The following is a 23,733-nucleotide window of genomic DNA, read 5'->3' as shown; positions in this document are numbered from 1 at the left end:
CTTCAAACTTTTTGCTTGTGATTGGTCTGTTTGACAAATACTTTACAGGAAAAATGAATCAGCTCAGCCCCGGAAATAAAATGTGAAACTAATATATGTTTTTAATTGTATTCAGTATTTATTGACCATAGATAGTTTGCTGAAGTGGTTCCTTAACATGGATTAACAGATGGTTGTGTATGTTTTATCTTCCCAAATGATTTTGTAAAACGAATTCTTGTTTACGAAATTATATTTATGATTGTGGAAATTGTTTCGATTCTTTCTGTTATACCTATTGAATGCTTCCGGTCAGTTATTATTTTAATTGGAGAACTAAACTGATATAAACTGGTGTCAGTGAAACTAGTTTGATTTGTGATAATTAACTTTCAATATTTGCTTATAACCCTAAAAGACAAAAAACAGAAACACATCCTGATTTTCCTAATGCAGCTTTGCAATGTCTGAAATGTTTTTTTTTTTTTTTTGATCCCAACCTTCTCTCTAGTATGGATGTCTTTTGAGTTGTGTGTACAGGGTGTTGTAGTTTGATGTAAAACATTGCTGACTCTATACCGGAGGAAAAAATAACTCTGTTCCAGTCACTTCACTGACAAAAGTCAGCATTTTCTGACTTTCAGCATAGCTGTACATATGTGATCTGCGTTTAGTTTTAAATGCTGGCCAAATTAGATTATTTTATATATATAATGGCAAGGCTTATTTCTTATAGTTGACATACTAAATGCCATAAATTGTACAATCTGTAAAGATTATAAATGACTTTTCCAAAAATGAAACAACTATAAAAACTTCTTTTCCAAATACTACTTTATTATACATACATATTTTCTTTCTTACAGGTCTTATTTTTTTTTTTTACTTACTCTTGTCCTCTTATAATTTAATTTTAATAAAAAAAACTTGAAACAACGGCATACATTTTACATTTATGTTTGTATTTTACATTATAAAGTCACATGAAAAAAAAACATCAAATGTTTTAGGGAGGGCAGCCGTCTTGCGCTCCGGTAGCCATGTGTAACCAGTAGTCCTGATTCTTGAAGCAAACAAAATTGTAGAAGTTTTCGCCACCTTTGAGGAATCGATGCTCTGTGGCTCCCCACGACACAGGACTATCCATGAATCCATGCACAGTGAGGGAAACCCATGGTGTAAACCTTGGTTCATCGAAATACTGCCTGGATGATTCAGAGTAGAAAAATAAATAGCTTGTAAGTTTCACAAGTACACTTTAGCATACTTCTAGAAAGAGTATGTATTATGGAAATATTACTTAATATATTTAAATATTATATAAGTGCAGACTGAAAGTTTTCAGACACTTAATTGCAATTAAATAAAAATGTATTCTAATTGAAAATGATATGAAACAATTAGCTGAACTTTAAAGGGCTTTTTTTGACCCACTAAGGGAGGACTTTATACGTGCATCTTTGTAATCTCATTTTTATTTCTGTTGTCTTATGAAATATAAAGTGTATTAAATGTACTGACAAGCATTTCAAAAACTAAAATATACTGTAATGACATCTATTTAAACATGCATGTCATACTTAAAGGGATACTCCACCCCATAAAGTTAATTTTGTCATTATTCACTTACCCCCATGTCATTCCAAACCCGTAAAAGCTTTGTTCGTTTTCGGAACACAATTTAAGATATTTTGGATGAAAACCAGGAGGCTTGTGACTGTCCCATAGACTGCCAAATAAATAAGTGTCAAGGTCCAGAAAAGTATGAAAAGCATCGTCAGAATAGTCCATCTGCCATCAGTGGTTCAATCGTAACGTTATGAAGCGACGAGAATACTTTTTGTACGTGAAGAAAACAAAAATAATGACTTTATTCAACAATTCCTCTCCTCTGTGTCTCTCTAAATCAGCGTAACGCCATTTTAGAGAACATCCGCTGAACACAAACTGTGTATGCTATACTGTGTCAGCTGCGCCACAAGGATATGTTTACTATGTGTATTTATGCTTTGATTTGAACAAAAACAGCGCATCCGTGCAGCGTGGCTGACACAGAAGAGCGTAAGCTGCTTGAGTTCAGCAGATGTTCTCCAAAATGGCACTACGGTGATGTGGAGAGACACAGAGGAGACTGTTGTTGAATAAAGTCATTATTTTTGTTTTCTTCATATACAAAAAGTATTCTCGCTGCTTCATAATGTTACGGTTGAACCAATGATGAAAGATGGACTATTCTGACGATGTCTTTCATACTTTTCTTGACCTTGACAGTGTATTTTACTTGGCAGTCTATGGGACAGTCTCAAGCCTCCCGGTTTTCATCCAAAATATCTTAAATTGTGTTCCGAAGACGAACGAAGCTTTTACGGGATGGAACGACATGGGGGTAAGTGATTAATGACAAAATTTTCATTTTGGGGTGGAGTATCCCTTTAAATTTATCACCATCTCAGATTTATTGGCCAATACATGGCAAACACAAATGAAACATTCAACAACAGATCATGAATACAATATTATAAAAACAAACATTATATAAAATTCAACTCAAAAAGAGAAGTCTGAGCACAATTCTATAAAAGATTGTTTAAATGTCATTGTGATAAAAACATTCCGTTTTTCTGGGTCATGTACAGTGGTTAAAGATATTTGTAATTACACATATGTAACATATGAGAAGGTTTGTCCATTTAAAATATATAGATTTTAAATATAATCTTGCATAACACACTACTGTTAAAAATATAATCAAATACTTTACATGTGCTTTAGTATGTTAATCAATACATTAAAATTAGTGTACTTCTTTACAGGATGACAGCAGGATTATTAAATGATTTAAAATATACTTTTATTTTGACAGTAATAAAGTGCAAGTGTACTCTTTAAGTGGCATTTTATTTTATTATTATTATTAAATTAAGTTTTTTTAAAAACAGTTTTAAGATTTGAAGTACACAACAAGTGCACATTCAATACAGTTAAAGGCACTTTTTCACAAAAAATGACCACACAGAACTGTGAACATAATCTTAATCAACGCTGTGATCATGCCACAGTGTTTCTGGGGAAAGTAATCTACAAATGGCTTACTTGTAGTTGTCTCTGCACATTACAGCATGCGACAGTAATGCTGGGCTCTCACCTGAGTTCTTTCAGCAGCGCAAACACATTCTCAGGTGAGATAAAGCCAGTAACGGTGCACAGCAAGGCCTGACTGACAGAGCTCTGGGGCTCTGGACACACATATGTTGACAGGAAACTGTCAGCGGCATTTTCACTGAAAACATACACAGTTAAATTGAGAAATAAAGTCAAACACACAGACCTCCTTTTTTGTGGCATGACACAGCAACTGGATTTTGTGAATTTAACACTTTTTAATCATTCCTCAGCACACTCACCAATTGATGTCCAGGTTAACTGCTCCAAGCCACTCCAAGAAGTGATGTGGGTCACACGACAGAGTCTTTCCTTGTATATCTGATGGGTAAAGTGTGGGACATGGTATTTCTTTCAGGGTCTGATGGCTAACAGCAGGCTTGTGCTCCTCGTATGCGTACTGGGACAACAGCTTGTTAAGAGTCTTATCTTCATCTGCACCTGAAAAATTCATGAACACAAACAGCTAAGGCAATTTAAAAATGCGTTAAGACCAGTGATGGTGATTATGTACTACTTAAGACAAACCTGTGTTGTATTTAGTGAAAAAAAAGTCATATCTGAGTGGTAGTCTGTCCTTTAAACTTGACAGAACCCGCTGGTATCGTTTGGTGCCTGGGCTCAAGCTTTTGTCGGTGAGATCCAGAGTCACGACTGCAAAACAAAGACAGTTTAGAATTGTGATACTTGTGTTTATGTTCACAGATTAAAACACTTTCATTTCATGCATTAAAGCTACTCCGAATATAGAGATTTACCAAATCTCATGGCTTTTCTGTGATTGTACAGAGATGGACGTCCCTCCAAACCAAGCTGTTCATACGTGTCTTTATCTAGAGACAAAATTAACTGACCTGGGAAGAAGAGTTTTAAATGAATATTTATATTTGGTTAAAATGCAGAGATTACAACTACAGCTCAAAACTTTAAAGACCTCATTTAATCAACATGTTGTGGCCTTTAGTCCATATCTATATGCTAATGTGCTTATCAGAATTGACTCTTAGCAGATGTTTTAATAAAACCAACTAGCAAGTATATTCATTTTAATATATCAAAATAATATATTTAAATAAAAAAACAAGATGAATTTTTTTTTATAAATTATGACTAGTCTTGCAGAAATAATGAGAACCCTGCTGAAAAAAAATAAATAAATAAAAAATCTAAAACCAGCCTAAGCTGGTCGGTTTTATCTAGCTTACCAGCAATCATTTATTAAATTATTTATTGCCACTTCTTAAGCTTAGGCTGGTTTACCTGGTTTTATTTATTTATTTATTTATTTCCAGCAGGGAAGACTATCTTTTAAGACTAGTCTAAGCTGTTTATGCAACCAGCTATAGGAACCAAACACTGATGTTTATCTGTGAAAGTATCTTGCTTACCACTGGAAAGAAGTGCAATGGAATTATCTTCATCAATTTTGGTGTTGTAAGAAAGCGCATAGAAGTGTCCTGTGTACAAATATAAACAATCTTAATATCTGACTCAATACCAAAAAAAAAAAAAAAAATAAAAGCAATATGCCAGAGATGGACAATAGCATATTTCCCCTCGTACCCTTCTTTACAAGAGACTCCAGGAACGTTTCTTCCAGTAGTTCATGAACAGGCAGAGCCCGCACTAAATAATAGTGGCTGAAGCTGTTGATGACTGTGCTGATGTTAGCAGGCAGCATCCCACATTCAGGCATCAGCACTGAGATCTGAGGAGACACTTCCTGTGAGAAACTATCGCTATCCAAATACAATCTAAGCAGAGTTGTAAAATGAATATGTCGAGCAAATGTTTAATGCATAAACTCACTTTGTAATTAAAGTTGTGTTTCGACACGTGGAAGTCATGCCGAGACTTTTCGTTCAAGAAGTTTGATTTCTCGCACACCAACAGGCTTCTCGGACACTTCTCCAGCTCTGGCGACATTTTGACATCTATGCGCAATGTTTACATTTTTATGACATCAACCGAGCATAAAACTCGTTGCTTGATGTTTAAAAACAATGGTACCAACTTCTTTTGTCGCAAACATTTGACGTCAGTTCCTGCTCACGGCAGGATCATAAAACAGTTCAGGAAAAAAAAAAGAAGAAAAACTGTTCAGAAGCCGATTTTGTATGTAAATTGGTTCTTTTTTTAATTACAAAAAATAAGAAAACAGTTCAGATATGTTACCTTATCTGTTTAAAGAAAAAAAAACGTGTGTTATTTTGATGTATTATAATTGTACGTTCCAAGAGGGTAAATAATAACTTACTTGAGTTACTACCAAAACTAGAAACGATTTTAGAACAAAAAATAAAATAAAACAAAATAAAATAAAATAGAATGACTTGCTCAATTACACAGAATGGTTAACTAAATTATGCTGCAGTGTTATGTCTTTAAAAAAAAACTCTAGCAATTCCCCTTTTAAAGGGAATTTGTAAGACATTCACAATGAAATTGGTTTAGAACTTTTATCTTTTATCGTTTTGTTATTTATAGGATATGTTAACCCCAGTGTCAAAAGTCCCCAAATCCTAAAGGATTGTTAGGTAATTTAATTATAATTTGGAACCATTCCAAAAGGATCGTCTAACATTAAAGTGATAGTTAGAAATTGTCATCATTTACTCAAACTCAGGTTGTTCCAAACTTTTATGTTTTGTTGTTGTTGTTTTGTTTTTCTTCTGTTGAACACGAAAGAAGATATTTTGAAGAATGTCGGTTACCGAACACTTTAGTTAACAACATTCTTCAAAATACCTTCACCAGAACAAAGAAACTCATAGAGGCTTTGAATAACGTGGCGGGGAAATGACGACAGAATTGTAATTTTTGGGTGAACCATCTCATTAAAAGAAGACTGTACTAAATTAAACATAAACAGAACTTAACACAGAATAATAATAATAATAATAATAATAATAATAACGTAATATAATTAATTATTAAACTGACAGCACTGAACACTGACAGCGATGAAGAGTGTAAACAGATACATGTGCGGAAAAATGTGCTCTCTGTCATGTGCGCACAAGCCCTCTGCAGTACGTCATACTGTTTCTGCACTAGACAATGATTGACAGACCAGATTACATACAGTAGAAAACTAAATCTGACTTTAAAGATTGAATGTTCTTCTTGTTTATTATTATATGATAAAATGTATTTTAGTCTAACTACGGGGGAGGGGGGTATGGGGGGCTACTCTAAATAATATGAATTTTATGGCATTAATTAAAGAGGAAAAATCTTGTCACTTGTCAAAATAAATATCTTAAATTAAAATGCTCTTGGTTGCACAATGTAAAATCTTATTTATTGATAAACGTATTAAATAACTAAGATTATGTCATAAAAGTTTCTGGCTTTTAAAAGTCATTTTTTGCTGATTAGACATCACCCATTTGTTTGCAAAGACATGTGACGTTGCGGTGACGCAACTCATGTGCACGTAGTATTTGTCAAGAATCGTTCTTACGCAAGTCTGCATGTCCAGTTCTTATATTTAAAAGACTTTCTGCTCCTCAATTACATCTGAATTGGCCGATATGATGAATGCACATGGACACTGACCAGTCAGAGGAAACACAAACTGTGGACGAGACCGAGTGTCTGTCTGAACCAGAATCATCAGCTTATTCTGACAGGCAAAGAGCCAAATCTCTGCCTGTAGATCTACACCACGATGAATCTTCCTCATACAAGGAACATCCGACTGTAGTCCGTGGAAAGAGAGTCCAGTTTGCAGACATGATGGGGCTGAACCTGGCAAATGTCAGACACTTTGACATCTCTGATGATACAGATGAAACATGCAATGAGTCATCTACAATCCAGAGTCGTCCTCCAAACCAGCAGCTTCAACATGGAGATGATCTGACTTCAGCATGGTTATTACCAGCCTTTGACATGCCTGTTAGTTTGCTGGAGTTTGATATGAAGTCACGCCGCCTAGGAGTCGCATTGGAGAGTGTCACAATAACCACTTCGGGAGTGAAGGGTGTGATCAGAGTGATACAGAGCAACGCAAAAGAAGTTGGGGTCAGGTACACTTTAAATAACTGGCTGACATTTTCAGATTTACAAGCTGCATTAAGACTGAATGAAGGAAAAGTGCTACAGTGGGAAAAGTTTGACTTCATTTTGCACACGCCACACTGTTTCGACAAAGATTCATTGGTGCATTTCGCAGTGTATTGTCGGACTGATCATGGGGAATACTGGGACAATAATGATGGACAGAACTACACTTTAAGGATTCCGACTACTTGACAATCCAAGGATTTACTTGGTGCAACAATCTGAAATTTAGTTCAATAAAGTGAACCTGACTTTTTAGTTGCATGATCATTTGTCTTAATCATAATGAACACATTTTAATTAAGTCTTGCTACCATATTGTAGGTAAAATGTTTACATGCTTAAATATAGATAGGCTATTTGCTTTTATTAACATGAACATACATTTACAGTATACTATCATATACAATTTTACAGAGAAGGTCAACTAGTGGCGCAGCTCGTAGGATAAACAGATTTGTCATTAATAACAAATTTTGCTGCTTAAGACATTTATAAATGAGGCTCTTTTTCAACAACAGTCCTCTGAGCAGAATACAGATGGCCAATGGAAACCTGTGAGAAAAGATAAGTGATACGGTCTTAGATATAGAACATTAAATGTAATATTAATTATTAGCAACTCTAAAATATTATGACATTTGAATCAGGCCATTCGTCGGCCATAAAAATCATACTGGAATATTAAACAAAGCTGGCATTGCTTGCCTGTCTCTTAATGACGGCCAGGTTCTCTCTAGCTTGATTTATGAGCATATCCAGTGTTTTGGGGTTGTCAACATGAAGGTTCTCCCTGAAGCCATCTTTCACTCTGCGAAGTGCGTATGTTCTGAAAACAAGCAGTATTTTTATAGTAAATAATCAGTAGATGGTATATAATGGTTTCAATCTAAAACGAATTAAAAAGGCATGCGTTATTTACATATATGCATAAGCGCTTATCATTTAAATAACTGGTTTTATTAGTAGTTTTGTAATACTTTATAACTAAACGTGATAAAACGAGACAAAAACAGAATGCAAGAATGTACGTTATATATTTAACTTTTGCACAGTCTATTTTTCACAGTGAATAGTAAAAACGTACCTGTAATTATATGAGGAGAATTTTTTACTCTCTTTCACAAGCATCCTGTAGAGCGAGATCACTTGAGTCCTGCTGCACGAAGCCATGTTGAGTTCAGTGTAGTTCTTCTCGCGTTGCGTTGAGTTGCGCATGAAACATTGCCATCTAGTGTCAGAAGAAGTTGGCATAGGAGCTATACCGCCTGTCCCATTTACTCACACAGCATCCTGCATTATTAACAGGAGCCCACAGAACTGAAGACGTGACAGTAAAATGGCCTTCTACATGACACTGATTTTAGAGCTGTAACTCTATTTCAATATTTTGCATATAAAAAAAGTGATGATAAATTTAAGAGGCACTGAAGAATGGAGACACGATTCATTGTTTGAAGGTCTTTACATACATTTACACTGGTAACTAGAGACTTCGCAGGTAGCTACATAGAGCTGATATTTTCACAGTAAGACGGTGTGTGTTACATGGTCTTCTTGCTCTAGACAGCAGTTGTTTGTAAAGAGCACATTCTGACTCTCCTCAGATACCTCTGACAACACCTTAAATATTTCACATAATGATATTCATCAGTGGCATTTCCATGGTTTATACTAAACTTTTATGACATGTACAATTAACCATCTGGTCTTATCAACTAGATTTTCAAAGGTGAATGTTTTTTAAAACTATATTTAAATCATGGGAATATGGTTCAGTACTTGTTTTCTAAGAATACAATAGAGCCAGAATACAATTAGCAATTAGAAATAATTTTTACTCAGAAATTGCTAGTAAATTCTACAAATCATTACAAAGAATGGCAAGTAACACTCTGAATTAAACATGAAATTTTGAAGTAGAACTAAAATAGTATTTACTTGTAAAACATACAATAATTTTTATGTAAGAAGACATTTTATATACAAGCTTGTAATGTTCTCCTGGAAATCTAGTTCTGCTGCCAAAAATATGCCAAGTGATCATCTCAAATGAGCGATGAGTGGTTCACTGTGTTCATGATGCTGTCTTGAGTATGGAGGAGTCACTAAATTATTAATCACTTTTGAGTCACTTAGTTTCTGCTCTGGATCTTGCACATACAGAGACAATTCATTTGATTGTATGTGATGCAGTTAATGTTGATTGCTGATGCTTCACCATAAATCCTGCTTATATTAGGGTCTCTGTATTTTCTGAGCAGCGTGCGGCGTTCCCCCCTCCCCAAACAGATGAACACTTCCCAAGGAAAAACCATCAAGCAATCATGTACCATTCAAGGCTGAGCAGGGAACATTAATCGTCACAGATAAGACACCATAAAGTGCATTTGAAAAATACGTTCTCTTGTTACTAATATAATTTATTTACTATTTTTCTTAATTTTTCACACCAATTTATTTTATTTATTAACCACACATTTACTTTGAAATTGTAATTGAAATTCAGTTATAATATGGACAATTAAAGAGATAGATAGATAGATAGATAGATAGATAGATAGATAGATAGATAGATAGATAGATAGATAGATAGATAAAACACAGATAATCTAATAGCATTACCAAATATATAAATAAAAACAAAAAAAAATAAAAAGTGTGTTTTGCTTGCTATAAGGCCATTGATAAGCAGTACATATAATTTGCCATCAGATGGCACTGTTTTCAAAATGGTAAGGCTTATTGTGTGTAAAGTTACTGGAATCATGTTTCCCAACACATGCTCATACAAAGGTATTACAAATAATAGCAACATCCATACGTGCATAAACACACGCTCACACTTATTACAACACAGATATGAGCTGTACATGATAGCTGTAGCTACTTGAACTATCAGCATTATTTTGTATTAGCCTACCTTGTCTCTTTTTCAGTTTTTAATTTCGAGATCGTAAATTCGCAACTTCCATTCTATTTACACCAAACGCTTTACATTTCATTAAGCATTTCTTAAAGAAATTTCTAAAAGAAACAATAGAGAAAATAAAAACGTAAAAAAAGAAGAAGAGAAAGAAAAAAAATAATCGTGTTAATACAAAGGAACATGGAGTTTTGTGCAGGACACTATGTAAGCCAGAGGCAGTTCTCCAGGTCACTGTGGGTCAGAAACATTGCTTAGTATACCAACACAAGGTCATTCTCCTGTGATTACATAAGGTGATGCAGAGACTGCTCTCTAGTGGCAGAACAAACACAAACTCACAGACCCAATGCACACCTCTCAGGTATAAGAGTTATCCCAGTAAAAGCTATTTAAACTACTGAAGTTAACTAGTTAACTGTTTTTGAGACACATCTATACATCAGTCAAATGCACTAGCCTATATACCAGTTAACTAGCTTATACAAAGTTCAAGAAGTTATAATGCCTGAAGGTAGGCTAAATGTTTTGAAAAGTTAGTAAAGTTCTTATCAAAGAATGGAAGCATAATCTTTAATAAATTATGCATTTGTTTATATATTTATTGTTTCTTTAATACCTGATAAAGCAAGTCGTTTTCACACAAAAAAAAAATGCAAAATATGCAGCATGTGGGAATATATATATATAAATAAATACATAAAACGCCTAATCTTAGCTCAGTTAAGACATGGATTTATATAATTATAACCAAATGCATCTTCAAGGTTGTCACGTTGTGTCACTTAACTGCAGACACGTAGTATTTGCACATGGAAAACTCAAACATCATTAATCAAAATATAAACTATGTCATAGAAAAAGCTTCAAAAGGACTTTATATATAATCTTTGCATACTGAGTTAAATTTCATGGAGCAACGATTTACTCCTGGCTGTTGTCGAAATTCATATAAAGGTGGGCTTTACCTAAAATTATTTCTTCTTTCGTTTACATTTAACTCCTCGTTTGTCTCTGAGACTATTAAATGCCCTACCACAATATTTTTTTGAGATGACGAGTGCTCCATTATAGTATGACGACCAACAGGTGTTTGTCTTGTGATAGCAGGAAGGCGCCAAAGCGCGACGTGTGTTGCCTCATCAGTATCACACAGTGCGGTCCCGTCACCAAGTTTATTGTCTACGCAACATAAAATAACAACTGTTTATATATAATGATAATAATAAATAAAATAAAAAAATTATATTATATATATATATATATATATATATATATATATATATATATATATATATATATATATATATATATATATAATTTTTTTATTTTATTTATTATTATTATTTTTTGTTTACACACAATATGTTATATATGTACCTTTAAATATGCATTATTTGTTTGTACGTCTTCAAAATGTTTTAAAAGACCATGTTGTTGTTAGACACTTGTTGCTTCATCAAATCTATCTATCTATCTATCTATCTATCTATCTATCTATCTATCTATCTATCTATCTATCTATCTATCTATATCTATCTAGTGACTGTCGTGAATAATCAATCGGATGAGGCTGGAGGAGTGAAGTTTTCCACCCCTCCCGTAGAGATGCTCACAGCTGAACTCCAGTGGCAGCCTCAGTAACACACGTCCCCTTGGAGACTAGAGCAACACGTGATGCGTCTACTTATCACGTTCACTGAGCAGCGCTCAGGAACACACTTTGAGGAAAAAGTGACTTTTCTGACCCTCGTTCGTCGGAAGTGTCGATGGCCATCATTCCTTTAGGGAGCTAACACGGTGGGCGATGCGAAGTATCCAGTTGGCGAACTTTGCACATCCTCAAATACGCCATTTTGATCGCTCTCCGGAACAAGTTTGCAGTTTTTTTTTCGAAGTCCATCATCTCTTTTCACCATCACCATGTCTCAGCGCAGTCAGCCCAGCCCCGACAAAGTCAAGCGTAAGTATTGAGCACTTTTCTACACGTTGTTGTTGTTGTTTACGTTCACCATCCTGCCGATCGCAAACTTTGCTGGATGGATACTTTGTTGGAAGTTTTTAAACTTGCAAGGCCGAAGATGTTGCGATGATGTCCGATCTTTTTTTTCCTCGCCCGGGGTTTGTGCTTCCTCGTTTCATTCTCGCATCCAAAGGCTGAACGCCTGACTACAGGAATTCAGTCGCGTCTAACCAGCGCACATGTATTCAGCCAGCATACCTGAGTTAACTTCACCTCTTTAATCAACCTTACATTCAGTCTCACTAATACGGCTTCATCTCCCATTTGAACAAACTAAGTTTAGCTCATATATTGTCATCAAAAGTGAGTATTTTATAGTGAACCGAAGCATCCACATCTGAACTTTGATCGAGGCTAGCGCGTGGGGGGTTGGACACGCTTCCCTTTATATTTTGACCTTGTCGGGACATGTTGCATTTACGTTTTATTTGTGCTTTCGACTTTTCTTCACCATCGACAAGTTATTATTGTTCATCAAATCGCCATTCTTTCGTCAGTCGCACTTTGCAAACTTAATGTTTGGGAATGTCAAAAGTTTTAAAGGAGGAAGTTCGCTGTCGTCGTGACTATCGCTGGGTTGGGTTTGCTGCATGAGATGAACCGAACAAGAAATGTCGGCTTTTATATTTGAACTGAACAGCCACATCGACGATACAATTGAAACCATCTTAATTTGGGACGACTAATTACTCGGATGCATCATTGTACGTGCGGGTGTTTTGATAGAGGCTGACCGTGCTTGCGCCCTCCTCCCATCATCCTCTGTTCGTTCTCGTGTCTCTTTGGAGAATCAGAATGTGCAGAGATCCGGATGAGGAGTTCACATTCCTTTACCAAATTCAACACTGGGCTCCAGGAGGCCTGCAGTGGCAGCATCATTCACTCGCTCCGTCCTCGCTATCTGCTGACTTTTAACTACATCATGGTTGTTTTGTACAGTAACTTATATTCCATGCATGCACTAAAAAAATGCAAAGGGCCAGTAACCTTAAAGGGACAACTTTGTACCTTATCTTCCCTTTAAAGTTGTATATTACTATCTTAGAGTAGTTATATGTACCCTTAAGGTACTTTGAACCTTTTAGAGGTAAATAAAGGACTTTTTTTCTTTAGTTGGTAATCTGAAGATATTGCTGAGATATTACACTGTGGTTTTATGGTGATCACTGTAAGCTATGTTGTATAATAATGTACAACCAGGGGGTCCGAAGACACCACAATCTATATAAAACATAGAATTAAATTGCATTCCTAGCGGATTATCTAATAGGCAGTGTACAATGTAATATATGTTTTTATACAAGAAGTTCTTGGGTCTGTAAATGTGGAAAACTTCTGATTTAGAGGTTTTATGTTTGTCATCATAATATAGTTTTGAGAAACGTCGCTGACATAAGACATAAGTCGCTATCCTTTGTGCAATCTCAAAGTGATCTTAAAGATTAAACCATTGTAAATGTATTCTGAACCAATGTGTGAATGTACCTTTTTGTTTCTGTGTTGCTTTATATAAGCAAAAATGTGTGCATGTTTTTGCCTTTAACAATAACAATATAATACTTTAAGATTTTTTTTAATCATCATTTACAGTTTTCCCCAAGCAGAGAGGCAAGGTTAAAAAAAACAAATCCTCCTTTTCTCATTTTTCTAATAGCTGCTCCTCTCACAATGCCGGCTGATGTAGGGTGGAGATGTGTTTGTTCAGACGTGTAAAGCAAGGAGACCATTGAAAATTCAAAGGCATGTCCTAGTGAACAGGCAGCCAGTGGCCTGGGCTGTAATCTCCTCTGTCCTCAGCAGGGAGTCGCCAGAGTTGAATAGAGAAAACCTATTGTGAGCATCAGAGCTGCCGTGCTGATAGTGATAGAAAAGGGCCATCAGCTTTTACTCCACTTTGTATGCAATCACTCTGAAGTATATAAAAAGTCTCAACAGCCCTATTGAGTGGATGGATTTGTTTTTTGCTTTTGTTTTGGTCTATTTGAATATTGGGACGCAGCCTTGGAAATGTTTTTTTGACTGTCGGTACATCTTGATTAGCCTTGATTAATATATATTCATTAAAATCAACTCTCGGGGGTTCCCTAGTAAACTTCCTTGGACAAACATGCCCAACTGGGACTGTTTACACAGTGTAAAGACAGAGGGACCAGACTGTTGAAGTCCCAGACTGGATGGAGAAACCGATTGGTCTTTTGCCTCTAGTGATGGGTGTTTTGTTCACTCATCCAGGGGTAGAGATGAGCGTCCTGTTTCGCTCTGGAGCTATTTTTAACCTGTCTATTTTAGATAAGATTATGTTCCCTCTCCCTCGTAGGGAATGGGAAGCCTGGTTTGGTCCTGGGGTGTTGGGTGAGACACTGTATGGGTTAAGAAAGTTAGTTTGTAGATGGATGCTAACTATTTGGATGTTTCATTCGTATTTAAGAGACAGTCTTTAAAAATGTTTCATTTATGACCAAATCAAAAAATTACTGTTAAAGGTGGTCTCTTTTAAAGGAATAGTTCACCCAAAAAAAAGTTTGGACATGATTTACTCATCCTCATGTTGTTCCAAACCTGTATGGTTTTCATTCTTTACCTTAAAGAAGATAATTTGCTAAATATCTCAGGGTATTTTTTATTTTTTTTGGTCCATATAATGGAAGTCAGTGGGATCCATTATTGTTTTGGACCCTGTTCACTTTCATTGTGTGGATAAAAATAGAACTAAAGAAAGTCATACAGGTTTGGAAAACAGGAGGGTGAAAAACTTTTTAACAATAAACTTTTGTTTTAACATTTTTCATATGTATTTTGGCATTGAAGTGCAGAGAATATAAATTAATTTAACCTGCAGCATGACTGTCAATCAAGTTTGGCCTTTCGTAGTAAAAGGTTTGGGCATCTCTGGACTACACTGTTTACTTTTTGAATTATAAAGTGCAGTAAAGAAAACCTGAGTCCTCATGAAAATGCTTTGGTGTCAGCGAGACATGGATGACAGGAAATAGAGCAGCCTGTGTGGATAGAGGAAGTTAGAAAAAGATCAAAACAATAGGTAGCATATCCTAACCCTGTTAGTTTGAGTATTAAGTTGTGTGATAGTCAATCAAACAGGTCATAATAGTCAAACTATGATGGTTTACCACAATAATAAATAGTTTAGCTGGCTAGCACTCCTTTTTTGAAGGATTGCGTGCTTTGCTTTCACTTTTTGACGTTTGTCTGTGAGAGAAAAAGACAGATCACATACGGCTTCGCAGGCCTCCTTTGCCTCCCCCTGCTACTTCCCCCGCCCCTTCTCTCCCACCCTGCCTCTGTTGCTGACTAAACAGTTTTGTCAGCTGGCAGTTGCCCACAGTGCGTGAAGTTTTGATAGCTTCTAGAGAGGGAGCACTGCGCAGGGAGGCGGAGATGCTGAAGAAACGCTCTTGTTAAAATGAAGGAGTGAGACAGAAATGGGAAGATGGCAGGTCGAGTCACATTGTGGAACCAGTTCGTCTTGTACTAGAATTCTTTGTAGGCTGTAGGCTTCCCAGTTTCGTGTTCAAGCACTGAACAAACAATTGAAAGATGTGAAAATATGCCTGTGGCTAATTCATCTGTATCATGTATAGGGGTTGCTAAAAGTCAAATATCCAAAAAATCTAAGAGAAATTTGACTTAGTTATGACCTGACATGAGCAGTCAGTGGTGATGTAACTCAAAGCACACTCATTCACCAGCACATCCATCTCATTAGTGAGCACTTCATGCCACATTATCACAAGATCATCCCGTATCATCTGATGTCATGTTCAGTGGAGCTTTCATAATGTGTTAGTACCTTTATAAGTTGTTTTTCAATGGGACTGTTTAAAAAAAAACACAGGTTATGAAGTCATACTAGCTGAATGATGCTATTAGTTGACTGTTTTCAGTCAACGAGATTAAGGTGATTCAGGGAGTTCTCTTGCAGCCTCTCCCAAAATGCCCTGAAGCGGCGTAGACAATGAGGCAAAAATGGCGCCCTTTCAGGAGGAGAAACCCGGCCGCTCCCGTCTCTTCCAGCTCTTAGAAAATAAGGCATGCAGTGTGTTTGCAGTGAAAGTGTCTGTCCACCATCCTGGCTCTCGCCAGTGTCTGATAATACACACTTACTATTGCCTTGTCCAGCTATGTTAAGTGTTCAGTACTTTAAACAAAATGATGTAAAAAGCAGATTTCCCACACTCACATTTAGCAGCTTACGTAACATTTGCAAGCAAATAGTACGTACACAACCGTTTCTAAGTATGTGTGCCCAAGCAAGAAAAAGGTTTTAATAAAACTGATTTCATTTCTAAAGGATTGTCAGGCTTGATCAATCAATTGAACCCTAAAGTAATTGTATTCCAAGTTTTATTTTGAGTTTATTACTATTTAAATGAACTAATCACCGCTTGCAAAAACTTGTTGAGGAGGAGAGGATTCCTGACAGAACAGGACAGAGAAAACAAAACATGCGAAACATGGCAAAGGTCTTTTGAAGCCCAGTTCATCTCGGGGTTCGAGTAAATATTAACCTGCTTATCACAGAGTATGGGACGTGTTCTTTTAGCATACTAGAATCAGACAAAGAACTTTAAGAGGCAAAATCAACACTTATGAGTACGTATTTAATTATTCTGATTGTCAGTCTTAAAGACGGTGACATAAAAAATCAGTTTTGTGGCTTATATTCCATGTCCGTTAGCTTTGAAGTTATTGACAGCATGCAATTCTCAAAATATGCAATACTTTTAAAATGAACTTTTAACATATGAAGAAATATGCAGTATTTTTGGGAAATGGGACCAAAGATATTTAAGACTCCTCCTGCACTTACACAGATGTTTATCCAATCAGATGCTCTCTAGAATGAGAATCCACCAGTATTACCAGCTATAATAAATTGTGCTTTCAAGGCTGTGATGTATCTAAAGCATATTGTCATTATTACAGTGAGCTGTATATTAAAACCATAATTTTAACATGCATGATAAAATTAGGACATAGTAATGTCCTTTATCTCTAAAGTGGACAGCTTGCTCCACAGTGCCCTCCATCGCTCCACACTCAGTACTTTCAGGTAGATGTTCTCTGATTGTTTAATTGTTTGTTTTGGATGATGGGGTTTACATATGTCCTCCTTTTGTTTATAATATGTAAAACTATTTACCAAATAAACTAAAAAAGCTAATTCAATCTAATCAGAGAGCCTCCCCCGTACCCTCCCCCATCCTAAACCAATCACAGCATTGTGTACTGTTTATTCTGTTTACATGTTTGCTGTGTAAATGCAGCTCTTAAAACATGCAGTTTTGTGAGCAGCCGTGCCACTTGATTTAAGCATCATTTTCTTTCGTTTGGGCTACTAACAATGCGAGTATGCCACACCACAGTCAAACAGCTATGATTGAGATAATCATTAGATAGGACAGACTAAAAACCAAATAAAGTAAATAGATGCTTTACCTTTGGCCAACCCTTTCCAGCTGCGCAGAGGTCTGTGTTATCTGCATTTACACAGCCAGCATGTAACGTACAATTAGGAGTTTAGAAACAAACCCTAAAAAGTGGCCTAACACACAAATATAATTTTGTATTCTCCTCATGATTATGAATTTAACAAATAGATCTACAAAATTAATCTTGCTCCTCTGTATTTTTGTCTTGTTTTTCAGTACAAATGCCTTTACATTCTTAAATCAAAAGTAGCTAAATGATTTAAGATATAAAAAGTTAAGTGAGTTTATACTTGAAACAAGAAAAAAATCTGTCAGTGGGATAAGAAAAATAATCTTAATTCAAAAGGGAAAAAAGTTAGTTTTTCTTAAAGGGATACTCCATCCCAAAATGAAATTTTTTTCATTATTCACTTAGCCCCATGTCGTTCCAAACCCGTGAAAGCTTCGTTCGTCTTCGGAACACAATTTAAGATATTTTGGATGAAAACTGGGAGGCTTGAGACTGTCCCATAGACTGCCAAATAAATAACAGTGTCAAGGTCCAGAAAAATCTGCGCTGTGCCGATGCGCTGTTTGCTTTCAAACCAAAGCGTAAATACATGTAAAAAACGTATCCTTGTGACGCGACTGACACAGAAGAGCGTATGCCACCTGTGTACAGCTCAGATTTGCCAAAATGGCCCTACGCTGATGTGGAGAGACACAGAGGAGAGGAATTGTTGAATAAAGTCGTTATTTTTGTTTTCTTCGTATACAAAAAGTATTTTCGTTGCTCCATAACGTTACGGTTGAACCACTGATGACAGATGGACTATTCTGACGATGTCTTTCATACTTTCCTGGACCTTGACACTGTTATTTATTTGGCAGTCTATGGGACAGTCTCAAGCCTCCAGGTTTTCATCCAAAATATCTTAAATTGTGTTCTGAAGACGAACAAAGCTTTTACGGGTTTGAAACGACATGGGGGTAAGTGATTAATGACAAAATCTTCATTTTGGGATGGAGTAACCCTTTAACCCACTACCATATTTTTCCTTACTTAATTTTAAAACATTTCCCAGAAAACAGGACTTTTTATATTATGTAATTTGCTTCTAAAGTAAATCTTTTATAATTTAGATTTAAGAATTGTACTTATTTATTTTTTGCAATGTAGTGTGAATCAGTTTGTGTGAACATATGTAAACCGCTAAAATGACTGAAGAACCATGCAGCCATTTATTTATTTTTTCCCGTCTGTCTTGAATTTAAATTGCACTGATAGATGGTTTCTGGTCCCAGATCAGTGTGCTCACCAAGGCAAAGTACAGAAGATTATGAGGGGGACCACGGTGAGAGAGGGATTAGCATGCACATGCATATGACTTTGTGAAGGTTTTACTAACATTTAGGGGCTTCCAAGCCCTTCTTATCAGATTCTCTGCATACGATTTCTATTTTGCTGTAAAACTGTGCATATTTATATCCGTTACATTAGTTAATCTTAACGGCTAATGTTGGATGGAAACAATCTTTGCACTGTAAAGGTCTCCTGTACATTACACCCCCACAGTAACGGTCTGTCCACTGGCACCAAAGCCACTCCAACACAAAGTCTCACTTATTTTAGCGAAAGCTGTTGTGTATGAATGAGCACAGTGGATTATTTTCGCAAAGGCAGTTTGCTTTTCTCCTCTCTAGCTTTTGACATGCGCCATGTGGTTGACAGACAACCTCCGGCTGTTTCCAGCAGTTACTCGCTCAAATAAGCCTTGCAGTGTCACCTGACTGCTCCAACCGGATTGGCCGTATTAAACGACAGGGCCCTCGAGGAGGGGCGGGGCTTCGGGGTGGGACTCTGTGGAGTTAGTGAATAGTGGTTTCTATGGTGACCAGAGGTCAGTGATGCGGCCCTGTTTTGTGATCAGGTTAGGCCTGAGGAGATGGTCACATTTGATCGTAAGAAGCTAGATGTATGCTTCCTTCTCAAAGAAATGAAAAACCCATGTGTAGTTTATAATTAAGCTCTATTGGTGACTTATTTTATGCAGAAGTAGTCTGCGTGCATGCATGCATGCCCGCGTTCAGATGCACAAGAGTGGGCGTGCTGAATAGACAAAGTCTGTGTCTGATGATAAGGACTCAGTTGAAGGTGGGTGGAGAAGGACAGAGGGCCGGTTGGGGTGGATATAACAGACAACATTAGAAGCAGAGGGAGCTGGCATGCATGCGTGCAGGCGGGAGGCTGCAAGTTCTGCAGCAGAGACAGCGAGCGTAAACATGCGTAACACTGCCAAATACACTTTCTGACCTACTTCAGCTCACTGGGAATACACTGTATTGTCTGGCCCCAGACAGTGGCTGTCTGTGAGGCCTCAAACCTCAAATCCTTCACCAAACGGTTCATTCCACTGCAGAAGAGTGGCCCTTAAAGATGGCTTTTGGAGAAAGACGGTGAGATGGAGAGAGATCAGGGGGGGGTTGTGAAATAATGACCAGAAGTGTATGCTTGGGTAAATCTGCACTGGGATTGAGTTTTAAATAGCCTGGAATGCACAGTGCTGGAAATGGGTGGCAGTTCAGCGAGTCGCATCACGGCACAGCAGCTGTATGTGACAGAGGAAGTTAGGGTCTCCTCGCAGTGCATGGACTGCTGTGTTCCAGTAGCACAGACTAAAAGAGGATCTGCATGTGGCTTGATGGGCTGAGTTTTGTGTTCTCGCTTGATAAATTAAACTAGTTGTAGTATTCGCAACAAACCGCTTCTTGATATTTCAGCCAAAGAAATGTTATGTATTTTTATTATCATTTTTACTATAGCCAAATATTTTAGTTGCTGAAATGTCATTGACACAATGCATCACTTGATGCACAATATATCAGTACCGAATTATGTTTTTTTAGTGTATCAGTATTGGTGAAAATTTGAGATTTAATTATTCATGTTTATTTTTCCTGTTTTTACATTTTACACGTTCTTTGCCACCATCTAATGCTCACATAAAATGAATGCTTAAAAATAGTAAAAATTTACTAACATGATTAAATGTAATCTATAGCTAATCTCAAAATTGAATATCTACTTTTCATATTGTACTTTAGAATTTTGCGATGCCTAAATAAACTTGTATGGTTACTATTGTTAACTAAAATTAAATATATATCTTTTATTTACTTTTATTTTACTTTTATTTTAGCTAGTTGCCAAGGCAACATTTTTCATTTTCATATAGTTTAAGATGAAGTACTAAAATAACTAAAGATAATTAAACTAAAAACTATATAGTCATACTTAAAAAAAAAAAAAAAAAACTAAAGCGACAGACACAACTAAATTACTAAAACTTTCAAATAAAAACGAAAATATAAAAATAAAGACTAATTTTAAATATTAACAGAACCTAGAATCGAATACCATTGATACTAAAATAACACTACTTGTAGCTTACTACTTGTTTTTAGTATTTATATTTAAATATCAGCCGTAAAATGACAAATTATTAGTATCGCCCAGAATTTGCCAGTACATCCCTATTATCAAATGTTTTTAGGCCTGTTTTTTAGGAGTATGCACTAGCCAGTAGCTTGTGCATCACACACTGTGAGCATCCCTCAGCCAAACACAAATAAAGCACATCCTCTCACAGCAGTTCATCCTCCATGTGTGATGTCATGGGCTTTGCTGGAGCTTCTGGCTTGATTGCCTGAAACAAAATGGTTGCTGTATGCAATAGAAGCCAAAGGTCATATCAGGGCCACCTGTTTGGAGTGACAGCTGAGTGCTGCTTTGCCAAGGGCCTCATATGCCCCCCCTCCTCCTCCCCGTTAACCCCTTGTGTTCATTCCAATCAAGCACATTTCTTGATTTGTCTCGGTCTCTCACTTTTCCCTCACCTGCTGGAAAATCCAGCTGAAACCAGTGATAGCTGTGTTTTGGAACATGATCGCTGGTGTCTAGCTGGTCCAAGCTGGTCTACCAGCTCAATCAGGTGCCCAACAGCTGGTTCTCCAGTTTGGAGGAGGAGAAGCACCCAAAGAGAAAGAGAGAGAGAGACGGGAGCAGAGAGCTGAGCAGTAGAACCAGTTTAACCAGAAACCTTCTCTGGGTGTCTCCTCGTGTCAGGAATCCTCCTCCCAGTTCATGGAGTGTTGTAGCCCCCATTCCCAGCGAGACCCTTCTACCCTGACACCTCCCCCACTCAACACAAACACACATACACACATATACACACACGCTGAAACTGATACAGGAACAGTGTGGAGTGTAGAGCCAGCAGAACGCGATAGCCCCATGAGCAAACACCTGCCCACAATCCAACACTTGCCTGTGCCTGTCACACAGGGATGCAAGAGCTTTGACACACTCTTGCCTCAGACACACACACTCTTTCTTTTCTTTTTTTCAGTTTCACTGTCGTTTCGGCCTTCTGAAGAGCATTACACTCACAAAGTGCGCAGAAGTCTTTCTATTTTCTGTCTTGCTTACATTTATATTTATTAATTTGTATACATTTCTAATTTTACTCACTAGAAAATAAACCCAATAACCTTCTTTTTAAAAATTGAATAAAATACAATATACACTTCTTTTTAAAAATTAGTATCAAGAACATTTTTCATTCATCTCTTACTCGACAAGTCTGCTTTTACAGTAAAAAAAAAAACAGTAAAAGTTTGAAGTATAATTATAATTTGATTGAATATTCAATTAATAATTAAATATATTGTAAAATGCATTACTGTGATATCAAAGCTGAATTTTCAGCAAACAATTACATTAAACATTTTCAAACAATCCTAATAAACAAAAAATTTATTTATTATTATTTTTTCTTCCCCAAAATTCATTGATGAATAGAAAAAAACAACATTTATTTGAAATCTTTTCCAACATTCTTGTTGAATAAAAATTGCTTTTTTTTATCTTATTTACAAATAATATTTTGAATAATTGTGTAATTTTAACAGAGGAAGACATTTTATTTAGTGTAAATAACATTTGGTTTACATTAATGTGCAAAATGACAAAAATGTATAAATGACAAAAAAAAAAAAAAAAAACTAACAGTCCAAACTTTAAATATTTTTTCCTCTCCTAAAAACATTTTTTTTTTTACATTGTTAATATCTTGCAGTTTATTTTTTTCTCATCATATTTTCATCTACCATATAGTTTGATTAAAATCTTTTAACCCCTTAACTGTCACCCCCCATTTTTAAAATAGGCATTAAAGTGCACTATCCAGACTTAAATTGTTGTATTTTATGAACACTTTGGAATATAGACGTAAGGTTGGTCTCTTTTTAAAGAAGAAAATTAGCAGATTTTGGCAAAAGTGGATTTTTTTCTCAAAAGTTTAAGTATCAAAAAGTTATAGAAACATTAAATGTACTGTAAATAAAATGGCGCTATATTAATTTTATTTTATTTTATTTATTATAAATATTTTACATAACAGGTTTTACTCTAAAATTGGTATAAAATTAAAGCCTTGTGTCTAAATAAGTTATGTTCCAAATTTGAAGTTGATATGACAAAAAAAACTGAGGTTCCTGTGAGATTTTATTTAGGGCGTCATACCACAAACAGCCACTGGGAGCCATCAAAATGCACTCCTTTGAATTTTGTTTTTTCAATGAATTTTTCTCTAGATTTCTCTGGACAACCTTTTTTTACTTCAATTTTCAAAATAAACACCAAATATGGAATCCTGAGACTCAGACCTTTTCCAATGATATGTTTGTTGCCAAGATTATAAAAAATGCATTTTTGATTCTAAAAGACCGTAATGCCTTATTTTGTAATATGACACTTGACACTACCCACTAAAGGGGAGGAGACCGCCATAAGATTTTAAAGTACGATTTTCCATGGTAACACAATGTCCGATTTCAAAATGGTTTTTTGATGAGGATGAATCTTAAGCTTCTAAGCTTTCAAATGATATATAATTTATGATGATTACTAAAAGATTTTATAGAGAAAAAGGACAACAAAAAAAAGAGCGCCAAGCGTCCCACAGGTGGGACGGTGACAGTTAAGGGGTTTTAACTATCATAATTTTTGTAGCATTGTTTTTAACAAAATCAAAAAAATCTTTACATGATCACAAAACAAAAACTTCATTAAGAGGAGACACAAA

General features: G+C 36.0%; 3 protein-coding genes across 4 annotated transcripts in view; 1 reads left to right on the top strand and 2 right to left on the bottom strand.

Moving 5' to 3' along the window:
- Positions 1 to 920: 920 nt before the first annotated feature.
- Positions 921 to 5,183, bottom strand: LOC109078015 (ribonuclease P protein subunit p40-like). Its single transcript, XM_019093331.2, has 8 exons — positions 4,951 to 5,183; positions 4,705 to 4,849; positions 4,530 to 4,598; positions 3,900 to 3,995; positions 3,670 to 3,795; positions 3,384 to 3,582; positions 3,125 to 3,259; positions 921 to 1,184 (listed from the first exon to the last, which is right to left on the bottom strand). The coding sequence occupies exons 1-8, from the start codon at positions 5,065 to 5,067 to the stop codon at positions 986 to 988; spliced, it is 1,086 nt and encodes a 361-aa protein (XP_018948876.1). The 5' UTR covers positions 5,068 to 5,183; the 3' UTR covers positions 921 to 985.
- Positions 5,184 to 7,555: 2,372 nt separating this feature from the next.
- LOC109078014 (LYR motif-containing protein 4-like) lies at positions 7,556 to 8,457 on the bottom strand. The gene is made up of 3 exons (XM_019093330.2): positions 8,297 to 8,457; positions 7,918 to 8,038; positions 7,556 to 7,764 (listed from the first exon to the last, which is right to left on the bottom strand). The coding sequence occupies exons 1-3, from the start codon at positions 8,425 to 8,427 to the stop codon at positions 7,702 to 7,704; spliced, it is 315 nt and encodes a 104-aa protein (XP_018948875.1). The 5' UTR covers positions 8,428 to 8,457; the 3' UTR covers positions 7,556 to 7,701.
- A 3,251-nt stretch (positions 8,458 to 11,708) lies between these two features.
- The window catches only part of LOC109107148 (ras-responsive element-binding protein 1-like), a 30,864-nt gene continuing 18,839 nt past the window's right edge, over positions 11,709 to 23,733 (top strand). Inside the window, exon 1 of one of the 2 annotated variants that reach the window (XM_042772922.1) lies at positions 11,709 to 12,098. The gene's annotated coding sequence lies outside the window, so the exon portion shown is untranslated. Of the gene's footprint in view, positions 12,099 to 19,556; positions 20,045 to 23,733 lie in introns of those variants that run through there. The other variant, XM_042772925.1, reaches the window with a different exon arrangement.

This window comes from Cyprinus carpio, chromosome A2, assembly GCF_018340385.1.
Source record: "Cyprinus carpio isolate SPL01 chromosome A2, ASM1834038v1, whole genome shotgun sequence".
NCBI classification, from domain to species: domain Eukaryota; kingdom Metazoa; phylum Chordata; class Actinopteri; order Cypriniformes; family Cyprinidae; genus Cyprinus; species Cyprinus carpio.
This window is presented reverse-complemented; position numbering and strand designations above follow the sequence as displayed.